This window comes from Drosophila takahashii, chromosome 2L, assembly GCF_030179915.1.
Source record: "Drosophila takahashii strain IR98-3 E-12201 chromosome 2L, DtakHiC1v2, whole genome shotgun sequence".
Classification (NCBI taxonomy): Eukaryota; Metazoa; Arthropoda; class Insecta; order Diptera; family Drosophilidae; genus Drosophila; species Drosophila takahashii.
Genome location: NC_091678.1, coordinates 6,267,069 through 6,294,222, shown reverse-complemented (window position 1 = coordinate 6,294,222; position 27,154 = coordinate 6,267,069). Strand labels below are relative to the sequence as shown.

The 27,154-nt window shown below is 39.8% G+C and overlaps 1 protein-coding gene, 1 long non-coding RNA gene and 1 other non-coding gene across 6 annotated transcripts; 2 read left to right on the top strand and 1 right to left on the bottom strand.

Annotated features, from left to right (window-relative positions):
- Positions 1–1,966: 1,966 nt before the first annotated feature.
- erm (earmuff) lies at positions 1,967–26,490 on the top strand. Of its 4 annotated transcripts, none has more exons than XM_017154338.3 (2): positions 1,967–2,062; positions 23,928–26,490. In XM_017154338.3, the coding sequence occupies exon 2, from the start codon at positions 23,940–23,942 to the stop codon at positions 25,758–25,760; it is 1,821 nt and encodes a 606-aa protein (XP_017009827.2). In that variant the 5' UTR covers positions 1,967–2,062; positions 23,928–23,939; the 3' UTR covers positions 25,761–26,490. The 4 variants fall into 4 exon arrangements, with proteins under 4 accessions (XP_017009827.2, XP_017009826.2, XP_017009825.2 ...); XM_017154337.3 differs by lacking the exon at positions 1,967–2,062 and adding an exon at positions 22,428–22,524; XM_017154336.3 differs by lacking the exon at positions 1,967–2,062 and adding an exon at positions 23,040–23,320.
- Positions 2,453–3,397, top strand: LOC138912000 (uncharacterized). The gene is made up of 3 exons (XR_011417632.1): positions 2,453–2,571; positions 2,790–2,865; positions 3,309–3,397. It is a non-coding gene; the product is annotated as an uncharacterized lncRNA (long non-coding RNA).
- Positions 9,626–9,698, bottom strand: TRNAR-UCU (transfer RNA arginine (anticodon UCU)). The gene has a single exon. It is a non-coding gene; the product is annotated as a tRNA-Arg (tRNA).
- Positions 26,491–27,154: the final 664 nt, after the last annotated feature.

Genomic DNA, 27,154 nt, shown 5'->3' with positions numbered 1-27,154 from the left:
TCTTTCTCCATCTCCATTACAGGGAAACAATGGCCTCACATGCGAGTATTTGTATTCGGGTTGTCATGGATTCGGGTGAAAATTCAGATGCGGAGCATATTTCACATGCCCAAGTTGGAAACTGCAAAAAAATGCGATTCCATAGGGCATTTAGTTGTATTTCTCCTCTATTTTTGCCTTTGCCCTCCGATTTCGATAATGGCCCAGCGGGAGAGTGAGACGGAAAGAGCGTGAGAGGGGGCACCCAAAAATATAAAAAAGGACCAAATGAAAACTACGACTGTAAAGAAAATACAGTAGGTTCTGATCCTTGGAGAATTTAAAAGGAAAAGTTTTAATATTACTATTATATTATTACACTTATAAAAGATTAAAAAATAGTCATTTTAATATGGAAATTTTAGCAAAGACAAGAGCATTTTTAACTATTTGAATAAGAAAACAAAACTACAAACATAAGAAAGTTATTAGCAGGGACCGAAAATAATCATTATTTGAGATTTTTATTTTAAAAGGCCTACTGAGGTTTTTACATATTTTAATCAACAATTTAACTGGTTTTTATGCACTTTATAGACATGAACAAATAACAGTTAATTTGCTTTCCAGATTTGTTGAAATGCATATACTTTGTGGACAAGAGTAAAAAGAACGTTATTTTTGACGTTTAAAACAAAATATCACAGTAGTCTTTCTAAAATAAAAATCTCAAATAATGATTATTTACGGTCCCTGGTTATTAGAAATATAATAATTGGTAATATTCCCGCAAAGGTATGCTACATTTATTTTATTATTATCGTTTTGGCTTGTTTAACTGATTACATATTAAGTTTAAATAAATAAATAATTTATTAAATTTTTGGCAATTAAAGCAGAATCTCATTACATATTAGATCTCAATTTTTACATTTTTAGTCTTCTAAATAACACTTATAATAATAGGCTTTCAAGCTTTAAGAATTGATGTTAGATAATAGTAAACTTTACATGGTGACAAAATAATGACCTTCCTCTCCTCGAGCGACCACTGTACTCACCTGTGTAAATGAGAGCGCAAAAAGAGGCAAATCACAAGAGCAGCAGCCCGCGACGATGCCAAATTGCAGTGCAAATATGTACACACCCATGAGGAGTGCAGGGTGGTGGGGGAGGGGGTTAAGGATACCCGATGGAGTGAGGTTATGTAGGGGCAAGGCAAGCAAGCAAGCGCTTAGTAAAAGGACAGTCAGCAGCTGCAGAATCAGGAAGAAGAGAAGAGAGGCAGATGATGAGCATGATGGCGTTAATAGCACACACACTCACTCGCACTCACACCACCTTTTTCCCCAGCTCTCTCTCCCTTCCTCATCCTCTTTCACCCACCCCACCCCAAGGTGCGAGCGGGACGCATTACATGATAATGACGTTTCGCGGCTCTCCTCTCCCGATTTCCAGCTGTCAGTTGAGCGAGAGCGAGAGAGCGCGTCGGATGACTATATCTTGTTGCTTGCTTTTTTGACTTTACCGTCGGCATTATGCCATTTTCGTGTGGGTGTGAAAGCGAGACAGAGCAACACAGCACGCTCTCTTATTGATCAAATTTACCGTTGCCTTCGCCGTCGCCATATTTTTTGTGCATGTATTACGTTCGCCCAAAGGACATCGCAACTTGGCTGTTGCGTTTTTGTTTTTCGCCTTAATTTACTTTGGCGCATAAATCAAATATTTACATTCCGAAATTGACGTCTTGAAAGCGCGGTCGCAAAAATTTACCGTTCGTCCTTTTGCGCGAGAGTGTGCGTGCGAGTGTGTGTGGGTGTGTGCAGGATTTAATACCAAAAACAAATAGTCATTTTGACCTCCAGCCGATTAGTAAAATACATAAAGCTACAAGAATAATAAACACGCTTTGAAGTGAAAAAGAAAACATAAGACACCTTTGAAAATTGAATTTCCCTGAAGAAATTCCATTTCAATATTAACTCAAGCTCAAGACATCAAAAAAGGGATATTAATTGCTGTGCGTAAACATTCGGAGCTTGGATCCTGGCAAATAAAGCTACATTTCCCCCTCTCATTGGTAAGTTTTCCCAGTGTTTGATTTCCATCTACACTCATAAAAATTAATTTCTAAATTTTGGAAATCTCGCCATTGAATCGGCCTACCTTTGAAAATAGAAAAAAAATTTCTTGTTATTAGAAAATTGGCCTTTGAATACAGAAAACCTTTCTCGATGGAAAAAATTCAAGAAAGAATTTTTCTTAAAAATAGAAAAATGAAAATCTCATATGTCTGTTTTGCCGTCGCAGCCAAAACATTTTTGTACGTATTTTAGGACAAAATCACCTTTGAATATATGAATGAAATGACCCTAGAATATAGGAAAGTAGCCATTGACTTCCTTCGGCTGCCGAATGTTAACGACAAGAAAAACGAAGTGGGACGAAGGGCCTACTCGGCCCGACTACTACCCGGCTAGGCTACCGACTTCTCTGATCCCCCGAGCGTCAGTTGTGAAAAAAATTCGTGAGTGATGGACGTGATTTTCAAGCGGATAAGAGGTGAAGCCTTTTTCCGAATATTCAAAGGTATGTAAATATGTATATAATTTTTTGTATAGCGGGCGTACAATTGTATGTATGTAATTAAAGGATACATTTCAAATCTCTTTACCAAGCGTATACCAATTTAGGTGAATTGTTTTTTAGCTAAGAGCTACGTACATACATACATTTGTACATAAATTTGTGGGTGTACAGTTCTATAATAATTTTATCTTATTACTCGCATTTTATTTATTTTTCAGAGTGAAAATACCTGCAGTTGCAACAGCCAAATAATTTGTTTGTCGAAGCTGTAATTTTGTTTTAAAACCTTCTAAGGTAAGAAAAATATGTTGTATTTGTTTGACATACTTATGTATCCATGTAAATATCTATGCATGTACGCGGCTCACCCGATCTGAAACCCGATTTTCAACCCTTTCATATTCTGCTCCTCTCTCTCGCTCGCTTGACCTACGCGTCGCGACGTTTCTCTCTACTCCTTCTTAAAATTGTCATGATCTGACCTGCTTACATTCGGTCTCCCTTCGCGCAAAGGACTGTATGTAAATATATATGTATGTATGTGGCTCTTTCTGAAATTAGATTTTCAACCCTTCCTTCTTCATTTTCTACCTGTCTTGCTCCTCTCTCGGTCGTCTGACCAACGTGTTTGTATTTTGGCTATTATTAACATTACATTATTATCTATTATCTAAAAACATCTATCTATTCTTATCTAAAAACAAATCATTGATATCCAAATAACTCTTTTTTTCCAGATGAGGAAAGCCGAAGAAAATAATTTTTTATGCCTGCAACTACATATTTGGTTATATTAATGTTTTCTTAAGTCAAAAATGTGTTATTTAAAATTGTTTCAATGTTCAGTGTTAAATGTTTTAAATTTAAATAAATAAAATATGCAAAAGAAAAAACCAAGTTACATTTTATTTTTAGGGTTTCAGTGTTAATATAAAACTTCCCTTCAAGAAATATTATTTCTTAAATCAAGAAATAAAATTTCTTGAAAGGAAATTTAAACAAGAAAGAATTTTTCTTGTTCAAAAGGTGCCTTTCTAAAAAACCCTTTCTTGTTTTAAGAAATTTAATTTCTTGAAACAAGAAACAAACCACCTTTGAAACAAGAATCGCCTTTCTTGTTTTAAGAAATATTTTTTCTTGTTTTTATGGTGGCTTTCTAAAAAACCCTTTCTTGTTTTAAGAAATTTAATTTCTTAAAACAAGAAATATTTTTTCTGGTTTTAATGGTGCCTTTCAAAAAAACCATTTCTTGAAACAAAGGTGAGGTCGCCTTTGGCAAAAATTCAAGAAAGAATTTTCTAGATTTTAAGGAAATTCTTCGATTTTTTTTTATGAGTGTATGCATCTTAATGGTTATTTGCGCAAGGTTCAGATAAATTAGCAATTTTGGATGTTTTCTTATTGGCGCAGATTTATTGGATCCCATTTTGACTCTTTTTTGTTTGTTTATGAATTTGAAACAATTTGAAATTTGAAAAATATTACTGGTTTTCTTTTTTTTTTCATCTAAGTAATTTGTTTTTTTTTTGTCAATATTTAATTAATTAAGATTACTTTTACCGTCTATTTAATTTTATGCTGATTGAAAATTTTTTTTCAATTTCAAATATTTCAATGGTTTAATTTTAAAGTTACAAAATCCGCAAAAAAACAGAGAAAAATCTTTTTTTGTAAAGTTTATTTTTGCGTTTTTGCTTACATTTCATAATTTTGTTTTTTTTTCAAATATAAAGAGGGATTTAAGCTCTAAACTTATAATTTCATCAATAAAAAATCATTTTATTTCAAAGAAAACATTACAACTTTACATTATTTGGAAACAAATGGACTTTCATAATATTTTTTTAAGTTTTCGTTCTAAATTATGCAAATTTGCGCGGTGGAAAATCCCTAACCCCTCACTAAAAGACATTAACCCCTGGGGAGCCGAAGTGGCGACCAGAAGAACTAAAATATTTAAGCCGTCGCCTGGTAAATGACAACTAGCCGCTAAGCCGGCCACTCGACTGTTTTTCCACTTGCCACTTTTCACTTGGCCCACTGGCGACCAGGGGCTGGGCCAAAAGAAAAGGGGTGCAGAAAAGCTGAGGCACCAGGGGAAAACGTGGAAAACGGGGCCACTCGAGGCGAGTGAGTTGCCCCAGGCGGTGGCTAAGGATCAGACGTGTGTGAGTGTGAAATGAAATGGAAAGTGTCCTTAGAAGCTACCAACTGAGCGCGGCAATCTGTCAAATGTTCAAATGTTCAGTTGTCGTCGTCGCCCGTCGTCGGTCGTCTATCAATTGTTAATGTCACAGACGCCCAGCGTGAAGGTAGAATGCGGTTCAAAATGAGGTAGGAGGGCCTTACACGAAGAGAATATATAATACACAAGGCTTTTAAAAACATTAATATAAATATTTTTATTTTAAAAAGTAAGTAAAGTATTTATAAGTAAGTTTTGTATCAGTTTTATATGCCCCGTATCAATTTGATATGTTTAAAAATATAAAAAAAATGTATATGGATCGTATTGAGATTGAACATGAATTCTTTGCATTAGATCACAATATAACTATTTTAAGTTTTAAAGAAGTTTTTAGCTAACTCGAGATCATGCCGGCTTAGACTTCAAGAAGAATCAAATCAATTAATTGATAAATAAAAATCATTCTTAATTGGACTGTTAAGACAATTTTATTCAATTTATAAATCAGCGAATGGGATTTTAGGTTTAGGAGCTAAAATTATCTTAAGACCCACTATTTTACGATTTTTTCTCTAAGTGCAAAAGCTTGACTTAACTTGATGTTTTGGCCTGTTTAACTTTCGCTTGGCTGACGCGGGCTTTCTTTTATTTTTAATTGGGATTTGTGCCGTTGGGTTGGGCCAACGCCTTGGCAGGAGTCGCATGAGTCGCAGGATTCGCAGGACTTGGAGGACTCCCGCCCTCGCTGTCAATCTTCGCCTCAGTGAGCATGGAGCTGCGGCCTGAAAACGCCACGTGGTTGCTCCTCGTTCCCTCACCTTCCTCGTTAGCCTGTGTGTGAAATGCGCTTTTGAATGAAAAACACAATATGCAGTCCTTTGAAATAAGGGAAGCGTTTACCGATTTCTACTTTCCATTTTGTGGTTTCACTCGCGTTTTATTTGCCTTGGGTTTTTTGATTTCCTGACACGGGTACGCCGGCAATCGTTGTGACATTTTAATTGTTTATTTGCTCAGAGTCCTTACGGCCTGCCCTCGCTTATTCTCGAAGCCGAAGTCCTGTATCCTGAATATCCCCGGTTTCCAATCCTGCATCCCACTCAAGTACTCGAGTTCCGCATACAAATATACGTTTTCAGTCGAAGATTTGCGGGAGAGAGAAGTTTCTGTTTTGTTCCCCTCCGAGGAATCGAACTCGCGGTCTGTCCTGCGGTGGAGAGTCCTTCGCGGAGTCCTCCACTTCGCTCTGCCGGTTAACGTACATTGGTTAATGTAAATATTTAGCTTTTGTTGTCACTTCAAGTGCTCTCCGCCGCTGTTTATTATTAGTTCCCTTTTTTCGTGGGCTCTTTGTATTTTATACGGTCATTTTTTAAAGTCGTCTGGGAATTGAGGTTTTTGGCAGTTATGTGACTCTTGAGAAAAATACTATAAAATATATTGTAGCTTATTTTATTTTCAAGAACCTTGTTTGAGTGCCCCGACTATCAAATACCCGTCACTCAGCTAAATGAGTGGGAGAAAGATGGAAATATGCAAGCAGTAAAGCAGGGAGTCGCTTGAAGTGGCTCCATTTAGCGGAAAAATTATTATTTGCTCAATGATTGATCCTATATAAAAACTTTGTTCTACATTTTGGTTGTCATTTACCATTTTTTTAATGGTTTAATAGAATAAACTTGCCTTTTACTTAAGACTGAACGTATATTGGAAAACAATAGATAAGTGATACAAGTCAATTTATTTCATTGCTAAAGATATTTTGAAATCCATCACAGAGTATTTTAATAAAAATCCACTTTTGAAATAGGGTTCACAATTGTTTTTAATCTAAAACATATATATTTAATTAAGTTCTTATACAACTAAAACCTCTTATCATCACAATATTCACATTTCTTCGTTCCCCGCTACCCGTTTAATTTGGCCAGCTTATCTGATGTATCTTTTACATGTCGCTGACTCCGTGCGATATCAATATTTAATAAAAATTTCCTCACACCCCCTGGGCAACACTTGAACAAACGGCCGTCGAATAAAAAAGACCGAATAAAGAACGGTTAAAAAATCAACATAATCAACTTGTGAGTGCAACATAGTGGCAGAGCTGTGGAAATCGCAACCACCACCGGGGAAACATAGCTCTGGGCACCCTCATATCGCCGGCTGGTTGAACTCAATCAAACATTTCGGGCCTAATAAGCCAGTGGCTTGCATATGGCAGTTTATTAGATACAAATTGTTGGGATTGCGTTTGCGATTGGGAATTTTTCCCCACCCCCCTGGGATGAAGCAAAAAATAGACGTCGACCATTTTTTCAGCTGGGTTGCTCCGATAGTTGCTCTGTTTTTCGGCCCGATTCGATTTGGGTGCTTGCCAAGGGGTTGCTATTAAGGATCGCCATGTGTAGCCATTTTTTGAGCGCCGTGATTCTGGTACAGGACTAACCCCTATAAAGGACTCGATTCAAGTGCGCAAAATATAAAAACGGGAAGTCGCAACATGAAAAGTGGAAGAGGATTCAGCGGGGTTCGTTCGCTTGAAAAACCAGCAATTAAGTCCTGCGTTTATGTAGTTTCCTCCCGAAGCCCTGAAATTCACTCCCATCCACTGTAACTTTTTGTTTATTATGCCTAATTGCAGTTACTCCATCATCATCATCACCATTATTATCCTTGTGCGCTTTTGTCGGCGCTCCTTTTGCAGCTGCTTTCATTCGGGCCTCGTCCTTTGTCCTTTTCGCTTCGTACCTGTCCCACATGGCGCATGCTTGATATTTCGCAACTATATATTCCAAGGCAAGTTCTAGCGAGGCGTTTCCCCGAGCCACTTGCAGGCCTGGATATTTGCATTATTTGCCACTTTTTGCGGCACTGCTCTAAAAATAATTTCACAGCTCGTTAGGGGGTTCGTTTTTTTATACTTTTGCTTTTTCATGTGGCGAAAATTGTTAGTTTCGAGTCGAGAAATAGGAACTTGCTTAGCTGTGCACAGTGGGCGACATCATTTTGTGTTTTTCTAGCGAAGGGTTACGAAAAGAAAAGGGTGGATCTGTAGGGGTCTTACATGTGAACATCGCAGAAATACTTTGTGCGCAGTTGAGTGGCATTCAACTTGTTTCGCATTTGAATAGTTCAGCAAGTATTCTGGTTGAAGAAGGTTGGGAACAACTTGATCCTGATTCTGAGCAATATTTTTAGGACAGTGGCGGTTCCAGGAATTGGTTGTGGGGGGAATTTCAGGACAAATTTAATGTTGTATACTTTTCGAATACCACATTTCCTTCTACTTTTTATCCGAGTTTTATTAAAAAGTAATGTTATACCTTGAAGAAAATTTTAAAAGTGATTTCTTCGTTAAAAAAATCAAATTTGAAATAAAAACATTTGGATATTTGCTTATAAGTTTATAATTTTATTCAGGCACTTAAGAATGCTTACTCTTTTACTACCCAAGAAATTTCCAGTCTGCTCAGGGAAACTTTGGCCCTTGGAAATCATTTAAATAAAGATTACCAACATGCAAGTGCCCCCGTCAACAACTCAGGCACTCAGACAGAGGTCGATGAAAAGTAAATTATAGTGCACAATGCCATTTGGGGGCTGTGCCGCAGACTGTCGGCAAATTACGGGGTCGCAAATGGGGAATTTATTTTTAAAAGCAGACGCGAGAAGAACATCGTCTGACTTGGGGTCTAGGTTGGGGCCTCTATAGAGCAACGATGATTGCACTTTTGAAGGCGGAAGCCCAGCGAAACAAAATGGCGGACTGGATTCAAACGGTTAGTTGCCTTGGTGTGCGGATAATTTGCATGTGCGCTGATCATTTGACAAGCGACAACAAATTGCCGAGGCCGGGAATATCTCTATGTGTTCCAATGGATAAATCAACCCCGCCATGAGCAATCCGTGGGGGAATTATAGACTGCATCATTCTGTCAATATTTGCCCTGGTCATGTAAACACTTTTAATAGCCTGTTTATCGGCTAGTTGGCTGCGCGATGTATCTAACAGATACTCGACAGCTGTTGCAATTTACGCTCGAACCGAACGCGATTCATGAGTTTCCGCCTTATTTGCCTTTCGGCTTGCGGCATCTCCCAGATTTTTCCCATTCTAGTCAGCTGAATGTATCTTCCGGAGATACCTTCCATGTACTCACGCTGTTTACACTGGGCAAATAGTTTTGAAGAGGGCGCCAATTTATTTGCCGTTTGTCAGTTTGCTTTTAATTGAAAATTACATTTTTCCAAAACAAATTCAAGCCACAAAGAGAAGTATTTGCTCTGCTTAATGAGGTTGAAAAGTGGGCGGCGAAGCCAGATGTAGAAAGCATCAAAGGTTTACTAAGCCAAACACAATTTGTTTATCAGAACCACCAAAATATTAGTTATTACCCAAAAAAACTTAAATTGAAGATAGCTAATAGGTTTATATAAATTTGGGTAGTTTTCTGATTTTTTAATAACACTATAAACATTATTATAAGCTGATAACTTTATACATTATAGGTTCTTATTAATTATAATAATTATAATTATACTTATGTACACTTAAGTAGCTTTAATTTTATTTTCCTATTTTTTTAAATATATTTAATTAATAAACTGCTTATCAGTTTTCATAGATATGTTTACTGAAAGCAAAAATGGAATGACTCATTGATAATGACCTATTTTAGTTTCCAAGACTAAGATTAAGATTGGGATTAGGAATCACATTGGAAAATAATGGTTTATCTGAACTCAAAAGCATTCATTTCTTAAAAGCCATGTCAAAGAAGTGCATCGTTTAAATAATTTTATTTTTTTTTTTTTATTTTTGTAATAAAAAAAAAGTGCAAGCAAATATAATTGCCGATTTATCAACCCTTGCGGGAATCGAACCCGCCACCTTTGGATTAGAAGTCCAACGCGCTATCCAATGCGCTAAAGGGTCCTACGAACAGCGGTCGATTTGCAACGCACCCAGTTCGCCGGCGAATTTCAAAAATCGAAAGTTACTCACAACAATGAATGACGAAAAACCGACATGAAATTGTGAAACAAAAGAGAATTCTGCTGGGTATGCTCAGCAAACAAAAAAGAGCTATATAAATATTTCGTATGCATTTTCGTTCCGATGTTTGCCGGGGTGTGAGTTTCAATTATTTATAGAGCTCGTCGGCTAGATACAAAACAAATAGAAAAAAAAAGTATCTTAGGTTGAATAAATTGTCGCCGCTGGAATTTGTTGTGATGTCTGTTTTGCTTTTTGGGTTAATCGATAGATCGTTCGATGGAGATACCGTCTTCGAGGAGTTACTTACTCACCCCCTTGAGAAATATCCCCCTTCGTCTTTCGTTGGGGGCATTCAAGTGCTCAATTCGGTTTCCTTACTCGTTACGGAGTTTTTTTACTTTCTTATCAACTCGCTGCGATCTTCATGCGCTTTTAGCTAATAAAGGGGAGGGGTTGGGTTTTTTTTTTGAATAGGGGTAGCTGTTGTAGGGGGTTTTATTAGGGTTTCGGTTGGAGAGGATTTCCTCTCGTGACTCTCGACAATTACTCAACTCACTTTAGCTGCTGTTGCTACTTTCAGTTTGTTAACGAATTAATCAAATTGAACCAGACCAGAAAGCACAGCACAGACACCCCCTTTCTTAACCCCTGACGGCTCTAAATAGAGTAATTTACCCATTTGCAGTCCTGGCGATTTTTTATCTCTGCCCTTTCGTTTTCGTCCATTGAAAGTGTCCCCCTTTTTATTTTTTTGGCTCTTGTCTGGGGGAGTTTTCTCACTTGTTCGGCATTGTCGCTCCACGTGATTTATCTACACCTTCCGACGGCTTTATTTCGGTCTGAAAAATATATGCATACACATATATTTGGTATGCTAACCTGGGGCCAGATTATGCAAAGTATTTCTGGTCGCCGCTGCTTGCACTCGAAACGGATATTAAATTTTATTGCTCATGTTGCCATGGATTTTCACGAAGGAGACGGACTTGCAAATATAAGAGGGGCAGGGGGTGGTGTTGCTTTATGGTTGATTTTATTGCTGCGCTCATTGAGTCCTCAAGTGGCCGACCAACCGGTCAATTAGCCCAGGACTAAACGCAGTGCGGAATGTGTGAGCATTTTTCCTGGGGGACAAGGTAATCAGGAAGTGAAGAGGAATTTACGTAATTCCGAAAATTTATCATTGGAAAATGGTTGAAAATTATCTGAGATTAGTTTGCTAATTTAATAAATATTTTTTGAAAAGAGCAAATAATAGTTCTATAGCTTAAATTAAAATACCTTTCAAAAATATAACGGTTTTTGATGTAAATTTTAATGTATTCAGAAAAAAACTATAAGTTAGCATTAGATAATAATAATAATAATAATTCAGAATAAAATATTCAATATTTTTACCCATTAGTTTTTCAAAAATTTGTAGCACAAAGAAACTGGATCCATTCCCCCGAATCTAATTTTGGCATATAATTGTAATTTTATTTGCGAATTTTCGATTTGTACAATCAATACAATCTAGAGTCCCGTAAAGCAAACTTCTTCCTAGGCAAATTCTTAAGAATCGACATCCTGTCGCCTACTCGCATTACAGGCAAGCTGGCACGAGCCAAATTAAAATGCCAAATTCGTCAGCGTTTCGAGAAAGAAAAGCGCACATAACCGGCAATTAATGAGCAGTTGTTCGAACGGCGAAGCACTCGAAGGACAATGCCAGGACCTCAGAGACTGCGACTGACAGGCGGCATAAAAGGAATTCGAATCCAAATAGGGAGTACAACAAATAAAAGCGGAGAACATATGCATTTGATTCTCCAGCCGAAAGCGACGATTTCGCTTTCGTTGCGGGGACTTTTTGGGCATTGCGGAATATAATTAACCGGAAGCGCGGCACACGCGCCAGGACGAAAAACAGGACTCGAACAGGATGATCGGCACACCGACGCAGGATCTTTGTAACGCAGGATCGCGTGTCAACAACCGTAGAAAGAAAAAGCATTTCCGCTGCCACAGCCGCCGAAAGCGAAATCAAATGTCAGGCGAGTAGAAAAAAAGAAGCGAACAACGCCCCGCAGGAGCAACCGGTTTTTAGTGCAGGATAATCAAGGCTAGAGATGATCATGCACTGGGAGAAAAATTGTTTACACGTTCTTAATTTTAAAAATACAATTAAAATTCCAAATAAAATTATGTTGATTTTTTTTAAGTAATTTAAATTAAAGAATAATTAAAATAATAAATATTAAATCTTGAAAAACTAATTTAAAGTGTCTTTAATTTAAAGTGTCTTTAATTTTTTAAAAATTTCTATTAAAATATCTTTGATTTGTTTTTGAAGGGTACTTAGTTAAAACAGAAATTTAAAAAAATGATTGTATATATTTTTTTGGTGTGTATTAATGATGCTCATTCGACAATTAAAGCGAGGGCAAACAAGTCGCTCGATTATCCTTTTCTGCCCACTTGAAGGAGCGAGAATCTCCGCCGGCAGCTGGCTTGCAGAAAAAAAGGAATCTCGATCTTGGTGGCTGAACAATTGTTCGACTGCGCACATTGCTTCCTGTCGTCCTGCGAGCCACCGGAAGGATCAGCGCCGTCTCCAAGGGTTGCTCCTTGCTCCAGGATCCTGCCTACTCCTTGCTGCCTATTCCACATTCCTCAACTCAACGATCCTAGCTCACTTCAGATTCTTTGTGGGCGTGTTCGCTGGTGTGTGTCGCATATGTAGCAATTAATATGCCTCAATCTTGTCGCAGGACATGTGCAAATACTACCCGAATGTCCTTGAGCGCGTGCCTCGCGTCCTTAGTACATTTCTGGGCGTCTTCCAAAAGGGGGCGTAGCGCCTGCTGCAATTCGCTCCTTGAGCCTCTAACGTCATCCGATCCTTCGGTGCTATTGTGATTGTGCCCAGATTGAAGGAGGTGTGGCTGTGATGAACTGGAATTATTAGTAGGTGCAGCTGCCTCTCTATTTAATGAACTTCTTATGAGGGGAATAATGCACAGAATTAGGTTTGAGGTAAACAGAGATGAACACCCTGAAAGGCTTTCAATTAAATTGAGTTTCTTTACAAGGAAATAATTCTTAAACATCTTTCGTTTTCTTTTTAAGTCTTTTAAAATTACAAAGTGGACGATGAATGTAATTTTTTATTGGTATTTCAGTCAAAGAAAAATCTAGAAAAATAAAAGCCAACTCAAAACGTGTTCAAAATATTAAAAAATTTTTTTTTTCAAATTTCAAAGTTAAAATTTTGTACTACTTTATTTTATTTCGTATGTGCTAGAATAAATAATAATTTAATTATTCTCAATAGCTTATCGTGAGAATTTATCATTTAAGAACTTAATTCTTCATTTTATAATCCTATCACCTCTTCAAAAACAACCTCTAATCCACTTAGGATCTGTCATAACCATTTATTTCCCATTTCCCTTTCGCCCAAGCTAATTACCTTGTCACACATTTCCCCTTTTTTAACGCCGCTTGTCCTTTTTTCTCCCCTTCCTCCCAACTGCAGTAACAAGCCCTAACACAATATTTAACTATCCATGTCGCGGGAAGGAAAACAAAATTCTCCCACGAGCGGGAACAAATCATAATGGTAAATAAGGCACTTTCCGGCTGATTAGCATAAGGATATGAAAAGTGTTTCGTGTTCGCTGGAAAATTGTTGCCGTGTGCCGTCGCTTCGCTTCCTGTCATAAAAAGCGACAAATAACAAACACCGTTTTTGAGCAGGTCACAGGTCACCGTTTTGCAGGTCTCCGGGCCACAAGCTCAACCCTTGTAGAATGGAGAAAAAATAAAATATGGAAAAAACTCTAAACGCGTGTCAACGTTTTTCGGGCGGGAAATTATTAACATGCTCGGTAGCCACACCTTCGGCGGTTAAGCGTATTATGCAACATTGTGACATCCTCCATCAAAACTGGACACGCGACCCTCGGCAATACAATTATAATTGCAACAAATTGAACGCCGGCGGTGGCACGCGTCTTCATTGGCCCATCGCCCATCTTCCGGTGGCACGGAAAACAGATTGTACTTTGTTTTTCCCTCGCCTCGATTTTCCCATTAGCTGTGTGCTTTTTCCCCATTGACTCGACTTTTATTGGCTTTTACTTATTTCCGGTCATGTCCTTCGATGTTTCGATGTCCTTAGGACAGTTAATCGGTCAATTTGGCTTCAGCACTTATTATTGGCTTTCTTTTGAACACCGCTTTTTGTGGCTGACACATGGTGATGACTTCTGAAAGAATAAATAAAGGAAATGTGATATTAACTTCATTTTAATTTTGTCATAAAAAAAGAAAGTAGACGAATGGAGATAAAATAACTTTAATGTTTGAGAAAATATATAACAAATATGTAGTTCAATTAATTAAAAATTCCTTTTTTAATAACTATATTTGCTTACTTCATTTTCTTATTTTAAGCTCAAAATTGCAGGTGCAATATTTTCTATAGAAGTATTTCTCCCTCAGGGAGGTCCTATTTTTGCATAAGCATATTTTCAATAGATCATAGATCTTCATCAAAAGCAAACCGCAGCTGCTGACCCAATGGTTAGCCGCAGAAATTAACCGCAATTAGGAACTAGCGTTTATCAGATCATTGATCAACATTGAACAAGAAATAAATCACAGCGGCCAGCTGAAAATCAAGAACAATAAAATTATTTATGCCGAGTGGAAACGCTTAAGGGATTTCAGCAATAATTTGTGCTAATTTGGGTCCAGCGGGAAAGGGAATGGAAGGAGAGCTGCCCTTACAAAGGCTGCGCAGGATTTATGTTCGCCGCTGTCTAATAACCCATCAAAATATAGTGGAAACATGTCAAAATACTGTCAATACATTTCCCAAATCTCTATCTGTATCTCTGTCTGCACTTGTGTTATATTTGTTCTCTGGAGAGCGAAAAGGGGACTGTTTCCCAGCTTTGAAAGGGACCGACAATTCCCTAGGCTACCTACGCCCGCATCCATATCTCCTAATCCCGATGTGTGGGTCTGCCATTGTATTTGGATCGAAAGGAAAGCGGTTTCAGGAGAGGTCCTGGCCAGGATTATACCTGTAATTTGGCCTGCTTAGTTTCTTAATTGTGCTTAAATGTATGCATAGCTTATAAAATATTTGCCTTAAATATTTTGGTTAAATCATGAAAGGGTACAAAACACGCTGCTGGCTATACTTTTCCATATCCTGCCAAAAGGATGTATGGATTTATGCCTGAAGAAGAATATAATAGGAGAAAAACCTTGAGATATTTAGCCCGAGGTAAAATACAATTTATTACTTAATAATATAAATACAAACTATTTTACAAACTTTATATTCTACAAACGTTTTCTATATTTATTTTTCTAAAATGCGTATAACCTCTGAAGACTTTATCCTTAATAAATGTATTTCCCCCCAAAAAACCCATCGAGTCCAATCCACTTAACATGCTCCCAAACAATAAGGAAATCCCAAACAAATTCTGAATGCTTCTTCACAGTCAATTTCGCTAATAAATGTGTTTTGCCAATGCTGGCGAAAAATAATTCCGCAACCCCCCTTGATATTTAATTTCCCTTTCGGCTTAGCCACAATTTCCGGTGACACCTACCGAAAGCAAAAATCAACGCCCCCAACAGACATCAAATCACGAATTCTCGAAGCTGTCAAAATGCAGGCCACAAAAAGAAATTATGACAGCAGGGAGGAGTACGAAAAGTGGGTGTACGAATGTGTGTATGTCGAAATGCCAGCATACGCATCGAAAGCCAATTAGGAAAAAATAAATCACGCTTCACATGCGAAAGGACGAGAATAGAAAACTCTAGATGCACTGAGAAAATATAGAGTCAAAACATGATCAATTTTTTAATTTTCTGGATCCTTACGGCTCTTATTTCAAAATTTTTGAATATTAAAAAAAATGTCTTAATACTTAGTTTGTAATATATTTTGATGATAATAATTACATTTATAATACATTTTATATAAAATATATAGTTATCTACAACTCTTATCGTTCGGTCAAAATTGTATAAAATTGTATTACATTCTTCTAAAATTTTATTTTTAAAGTCCAGAAAGTACAATTAAGCTTTTCTACCCATTATATTTTCTCTGTGCCGAAACCGAAACCCTTCAAACCTCCCACAGACAAAGAAATCCACAACGCACATAGATGCACAAGTACAGTAGTCATCCCCCAACCCCGAAAAGGAAGCTCCGAAGCCGAGCAAGTGCCAAAAGCTGATTTCACTGTAATTACAATTCACACTCCTTTCGGGTGGTTGTAAGCGGTTGCGCTTGGATTTGGGTTTAGGTTTGGGGGGTTTAATCCCGGGGAAATAAGGGGAAATAAAAACATCCTGCAAATGTGTTCTTTTTGTTTGGCAGCACTTAAGCGATGGCCTCCCCCACAGCCACCCCCTCAACCCCTCGGCATACTTTTTTTCTTATAGAGAGACTGCTTCTGAGGTTGATGATGATGATGAGTTGGCCAAACCCGCAAAACAGACACACCCACCCAGGATTGGGGGAATGGGATGCTGCTGCTTTTCTAGGGGGGAGTGGAAAAACTCTTTTCATTTGCACTGAAAGAAATATTTAGAAATAGAAGAAAAACTTTAATAAAGAAAGTATCGCAATCCATTTTACCAAATACAATTTTTTTAGAATTAAAGAGACTTTTTTTTTAATTTTTAAAATATTTACCAAGCAGTTCAAATTCTATTAACACAATTTAAAATTTAGATTGATCATCAAACAAAAATATATGAAAAATCCATGAATTTGGCATTCAAGTTTTTAGAGGATTTTTAATCACTTAATTTTATATTATTTCCTCTTCTGAAAAAATTTGTAATCCTGTTATTAAATTTTCTGCGAGTGCTTCATGCTTTTCCACCTTCTGTGTGGGCGTTAAACGCGTGTCAGTCCTACCACTACATAAACAAAGACAACCTTGGGTTGGCTGTGAAACACCAGATCTCTGGGGATGCCGCTGCGTGCAGTGGGGAGGTGTGCAGGCAATAGAAATGTCACAAACAAACCGATTAAACAAGTACTTGGCAAACAAACACCCACAAAAAACCACCGACACCGCCCAGGCGAATCAAAGCTGCGAAGCGAAGCCCCGAATGAAATCAAACAATAACCGAAAAGTTTCCAAGGGTGACCAAGCATCCCATTCAGCCCGAAAAACCCACCAACCCTTTTGGGAAAGTTCATCTGCGAAATACATTTCCCTTTTCCGGGGCTTCCGATTAAGTTGATGGTGACATCCTTTTTTGTGGGTCACGCGACTCGTTTCCCAAATTCGCTTCATCGCTCATCTTTTTGGCACTGGCAATCTGCTAAATATGTTAATGCCTGTTTAAGCCTATTAGTGCCAATTAATAAATTCTAGCTGAAAGGATTTTTTTCTAAACAGGGAAAATGTCAAATGCATGTAGAATTTTAAAGTTTTTGAAATGCGATTACTCGGTCAACTGGCTCCTGGTCGAAATATGTTTTTTAAGCTCTAGATGGTGGGAACCAATAATATATTTAATAATATAAGTGGGATCTATAAAGCGTTGTTCAAAAAATATTTATTAAATTGAGATTTGAATAAGATTATGTTTTTTTATTGATTCATCATCAAAAAAGGAATTGAATATATATTTAGGCCAATTCCATTTCCCAAAACCAATCTTCTTAAAACAATCAAACAATTCGCCAATCCAACCATCGACTCACCTGAGAAAAAAGAAGAGAAAAGCAGACAGGACACTCCTCACATGCATTCCCATTCCCACTGCTGGTCTAATTTGTGGGTGTTATGGGGAATTAACCTCTTAATGAACTAATTTACTCAAGATTAAGATGGCAAACAAAGGAGGCGGCCGCAGCTAATTGTAAAAAAAGAGCGGGACGCAAGGACCAAAAGGAGAGCGGGACGGGAAGTACTGGAGTTCCTAGTGCCTAGGTAGAAGATCCTATATTCCAGATAGGAACCGAGCAAATTGCCAGGCGGTTAATCTATTTAAACGCGCCAAATACGCGCGACTCAAAAGCAAATCACCAGAAGCAGAATATATATTTGGTCGAGTGCACAGATTTAGGGATAGAAAGGATCAAAGGACGAATGGCCAAAGGAAATCCGTCTATGGCCGGCAGCGGACAAAGGCCAAAACTCGTCTAATTGCGCGCCTATGAGGGAAAGCGAAGATTTCAGAGCTCCGAATGAAGAATGGAGAGTCCCGAGCGCAGAATGCAGAATGCGAGAGAACCTGCCAATTGTTTGGGAACATCCCTTAATCTGTGTCGGTAATCGGTAATCGGCGAAAATCGCAGGACGCGCAGCACAAAGCAGCGGCCGAGATCCTTTTGAACTTTTGCTTGGGCGCAAAAGAAGGTTAGCAAAATATTATTACAAACCTACGGAACCGTAACCCACATAACATTAAGTCGTGCACTGGGAGAAAAATGAGGAAATTTACTTCAAATAAAATTAATCTTAAACTATAGAACTAAGAGATGATAGAATTTTAATATAGAACACATTTATTCCAAGTTTGAACACATAACAACTCTAAAGTAAAATTCTAAATATTTAACTAATTTTAAATTTTGATACTTAATTGTTAGCATTTATTAAAACATGTTAGAATTTTTCCTGCCAAATAAAATAAAATATTATTTTATAGACCTGTATTTACTTTCTTTAAGTCATCTTATTCTCGTTAATATTGCTCTACCTTACACCCCATATTTTTCTCAGTGTAACTGCTTTCGCTTGTGCCTGTGTTTACTCTTGAATGAACCGAAAACATTTCAATTTGACAATCGTAATGGAGGCAAGGATGCTGAAGCCGCTCATGGCTAATATAGGCGATTTAGGGGATTACATCAATTGTAAAATTGGTCAAACACCGCAATTGTTTCACTCGGCAAATCGGATATTCCACTGCCCCTGGATACGCGCTTCACCCACACAGGCTCGTTCCCACAAAGGAGCGGAGCAGGACGAAGGACGCAGGACGAATCCTCGGGGCAGCTGTTGAGTTTCCCTTTGAGAGGTCCTCATCGCCGGCCATTGTCCATCGCCGCTTTCGTCCTAGTTACACATATGCATACTCGTCCTGCGGACAAATGTATCTCATGGCTACGCCGCGTCCCGAGGTCCTTGTTCAATGCCTTGTAATCGCTCCTGGCTTACCGCAGATTATGCAAGCCGCTCTCTTTTGCTTCCCCCGGAAAACCATTTTCCCATCGCATTGATTCATTTCCCTGGAAAAAATCTACGAAATCTCTGCTGCAATCTGGCATCAGCCCAAAAGTCCAGCTTCCTTCCGAGGTGTAAATCTTCAATTTTAAGGTTAATTTTCCGATGAGGTGCGAGAAATGCGAAGCGTTTTATTGGTTTAGTAGATCAGTCGGGAGGCGTAGTGCTAGGATCGCCCACTAACCGTATATTTCAGTAAGGTGGGTTGAAAGGATAAGACGTAGATATAAATATCCTCTTAAAATTTATAAATTATTAGAGCACATATGATCTTTATAAATGACAGATTTTTAGAAAATTAAAATAAATGTAGGATAATATAACAGCTAGGCTCTAGCAATTTTGTTGGAAACGTTTAGATAAAAAGTATAAGTAAAAGTTAATAAAGTTTCCGGCAATCAAATCGTAGTAAAACAAATCTTTAAGCCCTTTCACATTTAACCATTAACATTTCAAAGGTCTCTCGTTAGCGAAATAATTTATATAGCCTCGAAATGAACTCTCACCCCTCAAGAGCTAAAAAAAAGAATTCTAAATATAAAAGCGAAATCCAAGAGCACCGCAACCATTTTGCAAACTCATTAAAAATTAAAAAAAAGCAGCGGTAAAAAAGGACATACAGCAACAACAAGCAGAGCTTGCACTCTGTTTCCATCTCTTTCCCGTTGACCTCTGAACTCTTCTCTATTTGCATCTCTTTTTTGCTCTCTTTCTCGCACAGCTTTTGCACTTTTTGTTTTATATTTTATTTTTGCACATTTTGCTGGATTTTCAAGTTCTTTTTGTTGTTGTTTAGTTTAGTTCGTTCTGCACTGCTCTGCATTTACAGTTAGTCCACTCCGCCACCCCGTTTTCCTCCCCTTGTCCTTATCAAGGATATATGTACCCTCCTCCTTTTGCCCCTCTTTTGAGTGTGTGTGTTTGGTCATGCTTGCATGGCCTTTGAATAGAAATCAACAGAGGTGAAAAAGGAGCAGAGATAGTAGAAAAGAGATAAGGTTAAAAAGAGAGGGGAAAATCAGGGTTACAGAGAAAGAAAAGGGTTAGTCAAAGAGTAAAATATAGTAATGTTGGAAGGAAACTATTAGTTTCTTAAAATTGGGGTGTTCTTTTTACATTTTTCTATGAATAATATTTTCGAAATATAACTAAAAAACAATAAGTTTTTATTAACAAACTTATTTTTTACTTTCAATATTTTTTATCAGTGTATCAAAGCTTCATAGGCCGTTGTCGTTTTGTTTGCTGAATGTCCAGTTTGTTGTTGTGTGTGCTGCTATTTTCTCGTTGTTGCTGTCTTTTTTCGTTGCATTTATTTATTCAACTAAATGCAGATTGCACATTTCTGCATGCGCCGTTCATTTTGCTTCTAGTTAATCACGCTGTTTTTGCTGCATTTGTCAAGGATAATGGTATCATCGCAGTTTTTAGATGGATGAGAAGTGAATTTGTTAAAACGTGAGTTTTTGAACAAAAAGAAAACAGTTTATACAAATGGCTTTGTGTTTTCAATTGACTGTAATTAAAATTTACAGAATTGTAATAGATTTAATGCTTAATATGACACTTATAAAATACATTTCATGCGGAATTTTACTATTTAACCAAGTAAATTCGAATTTTAAAACTTTCAACTTGCCAAAAGAAAATTTGTACATCTGAAACTCCCTACTTACAACGCATTCAACCCATCCTTAAACCCCTATTTCAAATGGCGATATCTAATCAACAAAGAACAGCTATTTGCATATCGATTTCCCCACACAAGAGGCGCACAACGAGCAAGTTTACCTGAAAATGCATTGGAAATGGCGGCCATGGTCCTTCAAGGAGCCCTTAAATCCTCCCTACGCTCTCTTTTGCAGTCCCCGAAGAGTTGTGCTTTTGTGCGATTCTGCAGCTGCAACTGCTCAACTCCAGTGAAAAGCAGCCATAGCAGCCATGTGCCCTGCAATAGCCAAGGAAAAGTCCTGGAACCGTAGTCCTGAAAATGGGAAGGGGGCAACGGGAATCAGTAGAGTGGCTCCCTGGGCAAACAAAGTCAAGAAAGCCGCGCTGGAGAATATCATCAAAATGAATATGAGATTATATTTGACTAGTGCTGGTTTAGCCATGTTCGTGGGGTATCAAATTAAACGGCAAAGAATGGATGCACAGGAACAAAAATTATAAAGATGATTATGGTTTTAAATATAATTCATAATATTAAAATATTTAACAAATAGATACTTCATTTTACTCGAGATATGATACAAAATGATAATTTTTTATCAACTTATTTTTATTACAACTTAAAAACTATTTTAAGACTCTATAATAAATTCTATATAATATTTCATATTATTTCTGAGGCTTACATCCCTGAGTAAATTAAAGATTACTAATTGGATTACGTCTGAATTATTTTCTCTGCATTATTTTCTCTGCAAGATAGCAGGACATTGAAGAGGCCTTTGGTTTTCGGGGTGGAGGGCTGGAGAATCAGAGAATCCTTGCCCGCTGGCGGGCTAAAGGTGAGCAAACAAAGACGCTGATAAAACGAAATGCCAAAACGACAATTGAAACGCCCAACAAAAGGCAAGGGCTCAACCGGAGGGGGTGGCCAAGACAGGGGGGATGGGCGGACTAGTGAAAAAGTCAACTCGAGAGGGATCCACGAGACCGGTGGCTGCCATTTTTTGGTGTCTGCGCCTCATCCAAATCAAGTGTGAACGGAATACGGCCAAAGGTGGCCGCTCCATCGCTCTCTTTCTGCCGCTCCAGACCTCCATATATATCCATCTCTTTCGTTGCACCTCCTCCATCACATCACTCCTCGCTATGTATCATCTCTTGAGCTCTATCTCTATATAAATATTTTAGGGGCGGTCTCTTCGCACTGCCTCTCTCTTTCACCATAATATTCCAATTCGACATTTTGTCTTTTCATTCATAATGCAGTCGCAGTCGACGGCGACGCAGGCGTCGGCGTGGGATATATATCATCCAATCTGAACGTGATGATGAAGTTCTCCTTTTGCCTGTCGCTCCCATCAATCCATCTCGTTCTAACGCCCATTCAGGATGTCCGTCTCTCTCTCTCTCCCTTGCTCTCTGTGTGTATTCCACCTCTCACTCTGGCCAAGGGAGGTTGCCTGCACAGGACTTTCAGGGGTGGTTTCCCCAGGATTCACCCCTCAGACCTCGACGTATGTCCTTTTCATATTTCTTAAGGCCCGCACCGTTCGCTATTTGCCTTCATTCCGCTTCGGTCGCTGATCCTGTGCAGAACGCGTCCTGTTTCTCGCGTCCCTCGATTTGCATTCGAATAAAACTACCTTTGTACGAAACAAGTGAACTCTGAATGAGATAAAAACCAAAAGGACAAACTTTAAAACCAGTTTAATTTGTGTGTGTCAATAGTTGTGTTTTTGGGAACTAACAAGTGGAGTTTGGCCGCCTGCCAAAAGGAATTGGATATCCCACATAGGCAGAGCCTGAATATGGTTTACTTTGTACGTATTTGCATAGTACTTTTTTATTAGATTTTAATTGGGTGCCAAAACTCCGACGGGAACTCAAAACTTAAAAAACATCGAAATTTATTGTTTTTCAATTTAGATCAAAGTGAATACTAGTCGTAATTCGCAGTAAAATTATTTACAAACTTCATTTCGGTATTTATTTACTTTAATTAAAATATTTTGAGCAGTAACTTAGCAATATCTTTATGTTTTACCACGTTAAACTTTTAAAACTTTTTGATTAACCTCATCAAAAATAAGTTTCAAGTGTTAGAAAACTTAATTAAGTCCAAATTTCTAAAACAAGATACTTGTTCAACCCAAGACAAAGTTCCCGAATTTTCATATGCTGATCAAATTAGATTCCCCACACATGGTTAATAAGCTTGATTCAGCACACACTCTTCAAGAGCAAACTCTCAAGTGGCCACTAGAACACCAACATAATTCGGATGCTTAAAACTTTAACCGCACACACTCGTTGTTATATAAGGAATATTATTATAACACTCGGGGAAAGTTTCGAAATCCAGGGGGCTGACCGTCGCTGCCTTCGGGTCAGCGTGTGAAATGGTGAACGCCTCCTTTTTAATAAGATTAAACCGCACTTTGGGAGGGAAACTTCAAGATGAGCGAGTTCCATGTGCAGTTCGGACCCGGGGACTTATTGAGGCGTCAAATCAAGTTAATTAAAAGCGGCAAGGAAGTCGGGTAATCGCACCGGATGTCGCACATTAGCCACACTCGAGGGCACATGGGGAAGATGGAGATGGAGCTCCAGCCAAGTGTAAGCGATTTAATGATTCGCTCATAAAGCCAAGACCCGCGCCAAAAAACAAATCTGTGTTATGATTGATGGCAATATGCTGACGAAAGGATTGAGCCCTTTGTTTGGGTTAAGTGGACCGTGAGTCCAATGGCAAGCACGGGTTAAATGCAAATGCGTATATGCAAAAATCAAAAATCGGGAAAAATATTCTATTAAACGCATTGCGGTTTCGGGCTTAATTGCAACCCGCTGGCTGGCCATGAATTATCCTGCGGAAATGTCCTGCCGCTGGGAGCACGCCCTCCGCTGGCGTTTGTTTGTACTCCCGAATTGCCAACGCATTAATCGCACTTGACTGATCAGGCGGTAAATAAAGCCTACAGCTGGGGTCACAACAATAGGGGCTTTTAGTCTAAAAAACAGAATAATCTCAGGAAAAATTCCTAAATATTTTTACCATTTATATGTAATATTTATTAGTCATTAGAATTTTATGGGAAAAGGGGTAAGACTTCCTGCGGTGGTTCACCTATTATTTTTTCCCCCACTGTTTAAAGCCCTCGATTAATTGATAACCCGTTGCTTAGTTTGCATACTCAATTTGGTTCTTTGTTCTTTATTTCAGAGTCCGCGTGGCATGCAACCGTGTAGTCCAGCGGGAGAAGTCGCAATGATGCCGCCGTCGAAGAGTCCCGTGATGGAGAGTGCCGCCTCCGACCAGAATCAGCAGCAGGAGGAGCAGAGCGCTAAGAGGGCGTGTCCCTTGAAGTTTTCCATAGCCAAGATCATGGAACCGGATCACAGGCAAAGCCAAGTTACTCAGCCTATTCCAATCCAGTTTCCCACCAACAACGAAGAAGAAGAGGATGAGGATCCAGAAATCGATGCCGATTCGGAGCGATCCTGCAGCCCCATCGAGGTGATCAGCTTGGATCATTCGCCCACGACGGCGGTGAACTATGATTCCGCTTTCAAGAAGTATGTGCCGGGTCCCTGTTCGGGCGCCACTGCATCGGTGGTGAACTCACCTTCGAGCTCGGCTGCTGTGCAGCAGTTTGTGAGCTCCCGCCACCAGGAGCTGCTCTCCCAGTACCCCCTGCTCTACTACGCCCCCAATCAGCTGATGTGCGCCGCAGCTGCCGCTCAATATGCCGCATTGACCGCCCAACAACAGTCGCTGGCCAGTGCTGCCCACCTGAGCAGCTTCACCGCCTCCCTGAATGCCAGTTTGCATCATTCACAGTCGCTGCGCAGAAATCTAGGTCATCCTTTGGCTGCGGCAGCTGCTGTGGCCGCGGTGGCCCAATCCCAAGCGGTTCCCAATCTCCAACAGAGTTTAGAAAAATCACCAGTGGCACAGAGGTCGATGGCTCAGACGGCGGGATTGCAGGCGAATCTTAAGAGGAAGCGATCGCCGCAGGATCAGGGATCCGGCGAGGTGACTCCCCCACCCGCTTCAACTGCCACTTCTAGTGCCGGAGGACCACGATCTCGTTCAGCTTCACCCCAAGGATCCATCGAGGACAGCAGTCCGGGATCGGCGAATGGCGGCGGCAAACCGAAGACCTTCTCCTGCCTGGAATGCGGCAAGGTGTTCAATGCCCACTACAACCTCACCCGCCACATGCCCGTTCACACGGGAGCCCGGCCATTTGTGTGCAAGGTGTGCGGCAAGGGATTCCGGCAGGCCTCCACTCTCTGCCGGCACAAGATCATCCACACGTCGGAGAAGCCGCACAAGTGCCAGACCTGCGGCAAGGCCTTCAATCGCTCCTCCACCCTCAACACCCATTCGCGCATCCATGCGGGTTATAAGCCCTTCGTTTGCGAGTACTGCGGCAAGGGCTTCCACCAGAAGGGCAACTACAAGAACCACAAGTTGACGCACAGCGGGGAGAAGGCCTACAAGTGCAGCATCTGCAACAAGGCCTTCCATCAGGTGTACAACCTCACCTTCCACATGCACACGCACAACGATAAGAAGCCCTATACTTGCCGCGTTTGCGCCAAGGGATTCTGCAGGAACTTTGATCTCAAGAAGCATATGCGTAAGCTGCACGAGATCGGTGGAGATCTGGACGATCTGGATATGCCATCGACTTATGACAGGAGGAGGGAGTATACGCGCAGGGAGCCTCTGTCCGCGAGTTACGGACAAGCATCCGGACAACTTACCCCGGACTCGAGTTCTGGAAGTATGTCGCCGCCCATAAATGTGACTACCCCTCCACTTTCCAGCGGGGAGACCAGCAATCCAGCCTGGCCGAGATCCTCGGGATCTCAGTATCCCCCCGCCGGTTTCCACCATCAACTGGGAGGAGTGGCGCCACCACATGATTATCCCAGTGGCTCCGCCTTCCTGCAACTTCAGCCGCAGGGGCAGCAACATCATCATCATCAGCAGCAGCAACAGCAGCAGCAGAGACTCTCGGAGACCTTCATAGCCAAGGTGTTTTGACAGCGATACTATGCGGATAGCCTGAACAGCTCCACGGGGTCGACGACTTCGGCGACCAGTTCTACGGTGACCACCACCACGACGACCATATCATCCATGGCCAGTTCAAGGAGCGATCTACTGATCGACTGACTGCAGTTTGTGGCAGCGGCAGCCGCTGCTAGCAGCTCGAATTCCGGGCAGGAACCCGGCGAGTCCCCATCCCCGGAACTCGGATGCACGGCTCTGGGCAGTGCAGTCCGGGCACTGAATGGACTCTTCTAAGGACTCACCCACCACTCTATCCAGATATCCACCCCCCGAAGAAGAACCTCAACAGCCACCAAATGGTTTCAACTTGTGCAATACCCCACTCAGAATATAAACACGATGACCCAACCGCTCAAGACATTTCTCCTCCAACCAGCGTTTTGTATATAGTATATCCCTAAGAAGTCCCATATTGAAACACTCTATTTAAGCAGCTCTCTCGATGTATAGATGTAGTTAAAGGATTTACCTAGTTAGTCACGAATGTGTAGGGCTCTGAGTTCTGTGTAGATAGGCTACACGGATCCTCGAGAGCAAAGTTTCGATATGTGTTAGAGCTTTTTTGGGGTCTGTCAACCGAAATACATTAACGAAAGTGTATCTTAGAGTTGTACTAGATATCTGTACTGTACGTATATCCCTAAGTGTCTGTGTAATCCAACGCAAAAGTAAAGAAATTGAGAAACATTTTAGCGGCGGTCGATGAATGCATTGAATTTGTTTAGCATTTAAGTGATATTATTGATAATGTTTAAGCAATAAATCAATTCTTCAATTATTAAATGGTAAAGGTGTTTTTATGGGGAAAAAAGGTATTTTTAACTCCGAATGAAACCTCCCCAACAACATATATGCAAATAACTGAGCAACGGTATGGGCTGCCATTGAGTTTGTCTCCTGCGATCCTTAAAAATGCAAATGGATGCGAAATGAAAACAATTATTGCTGCATTACTCGTGCCCAAGAGTCGCGTTTAATGGGCTCTAAACTGTCGCCACGTCTGCCGCATGACATTTGCAACTTAATTAGTGGCGACCAGCCCCCTTGCCGTTTTACCGTTTCCCATTTCCATCGCCCACTCGGGGAAAACTCCGCAGGTGGCAGGACCAGGCACACGACTCAATCATTTGCATAGCACTTTGATCTGTGGCTCGAGAAAAGACAAGGAATCCCGGAGTGCAAATGGTTCCACAAATGGGTGGGGTTCTTTTTTCTTGGGCCTTCTCATAAAAATGCAACTGAAGAATCCTTATAGATAAGGTAGCTCAATTAATAAGAAAAGGAAGAATTAAGTAAGTATTTAAATTTTATATTAAGAAAAAATTATTGCATACATTTTGGGGCTTGGCTTATCTTTAGGAATA

Excerpts from the sequence above, each read along its gene's own strand:
- erm (XM_017154336.3), top strand. The coding sequence starts at position 23,258 with ATGTCGCACATTAGCCACACTCGAGGGCACATGGGGAAGATGGAGATG. Across the intron at positions 23,321-23,927 it reads AGATGGAGCTCCAGCCAAGT|AGTCCGCGTGGCATGCAACC; the intron begins GTAAGCGATTTA and ends TCTTTATTTCAG.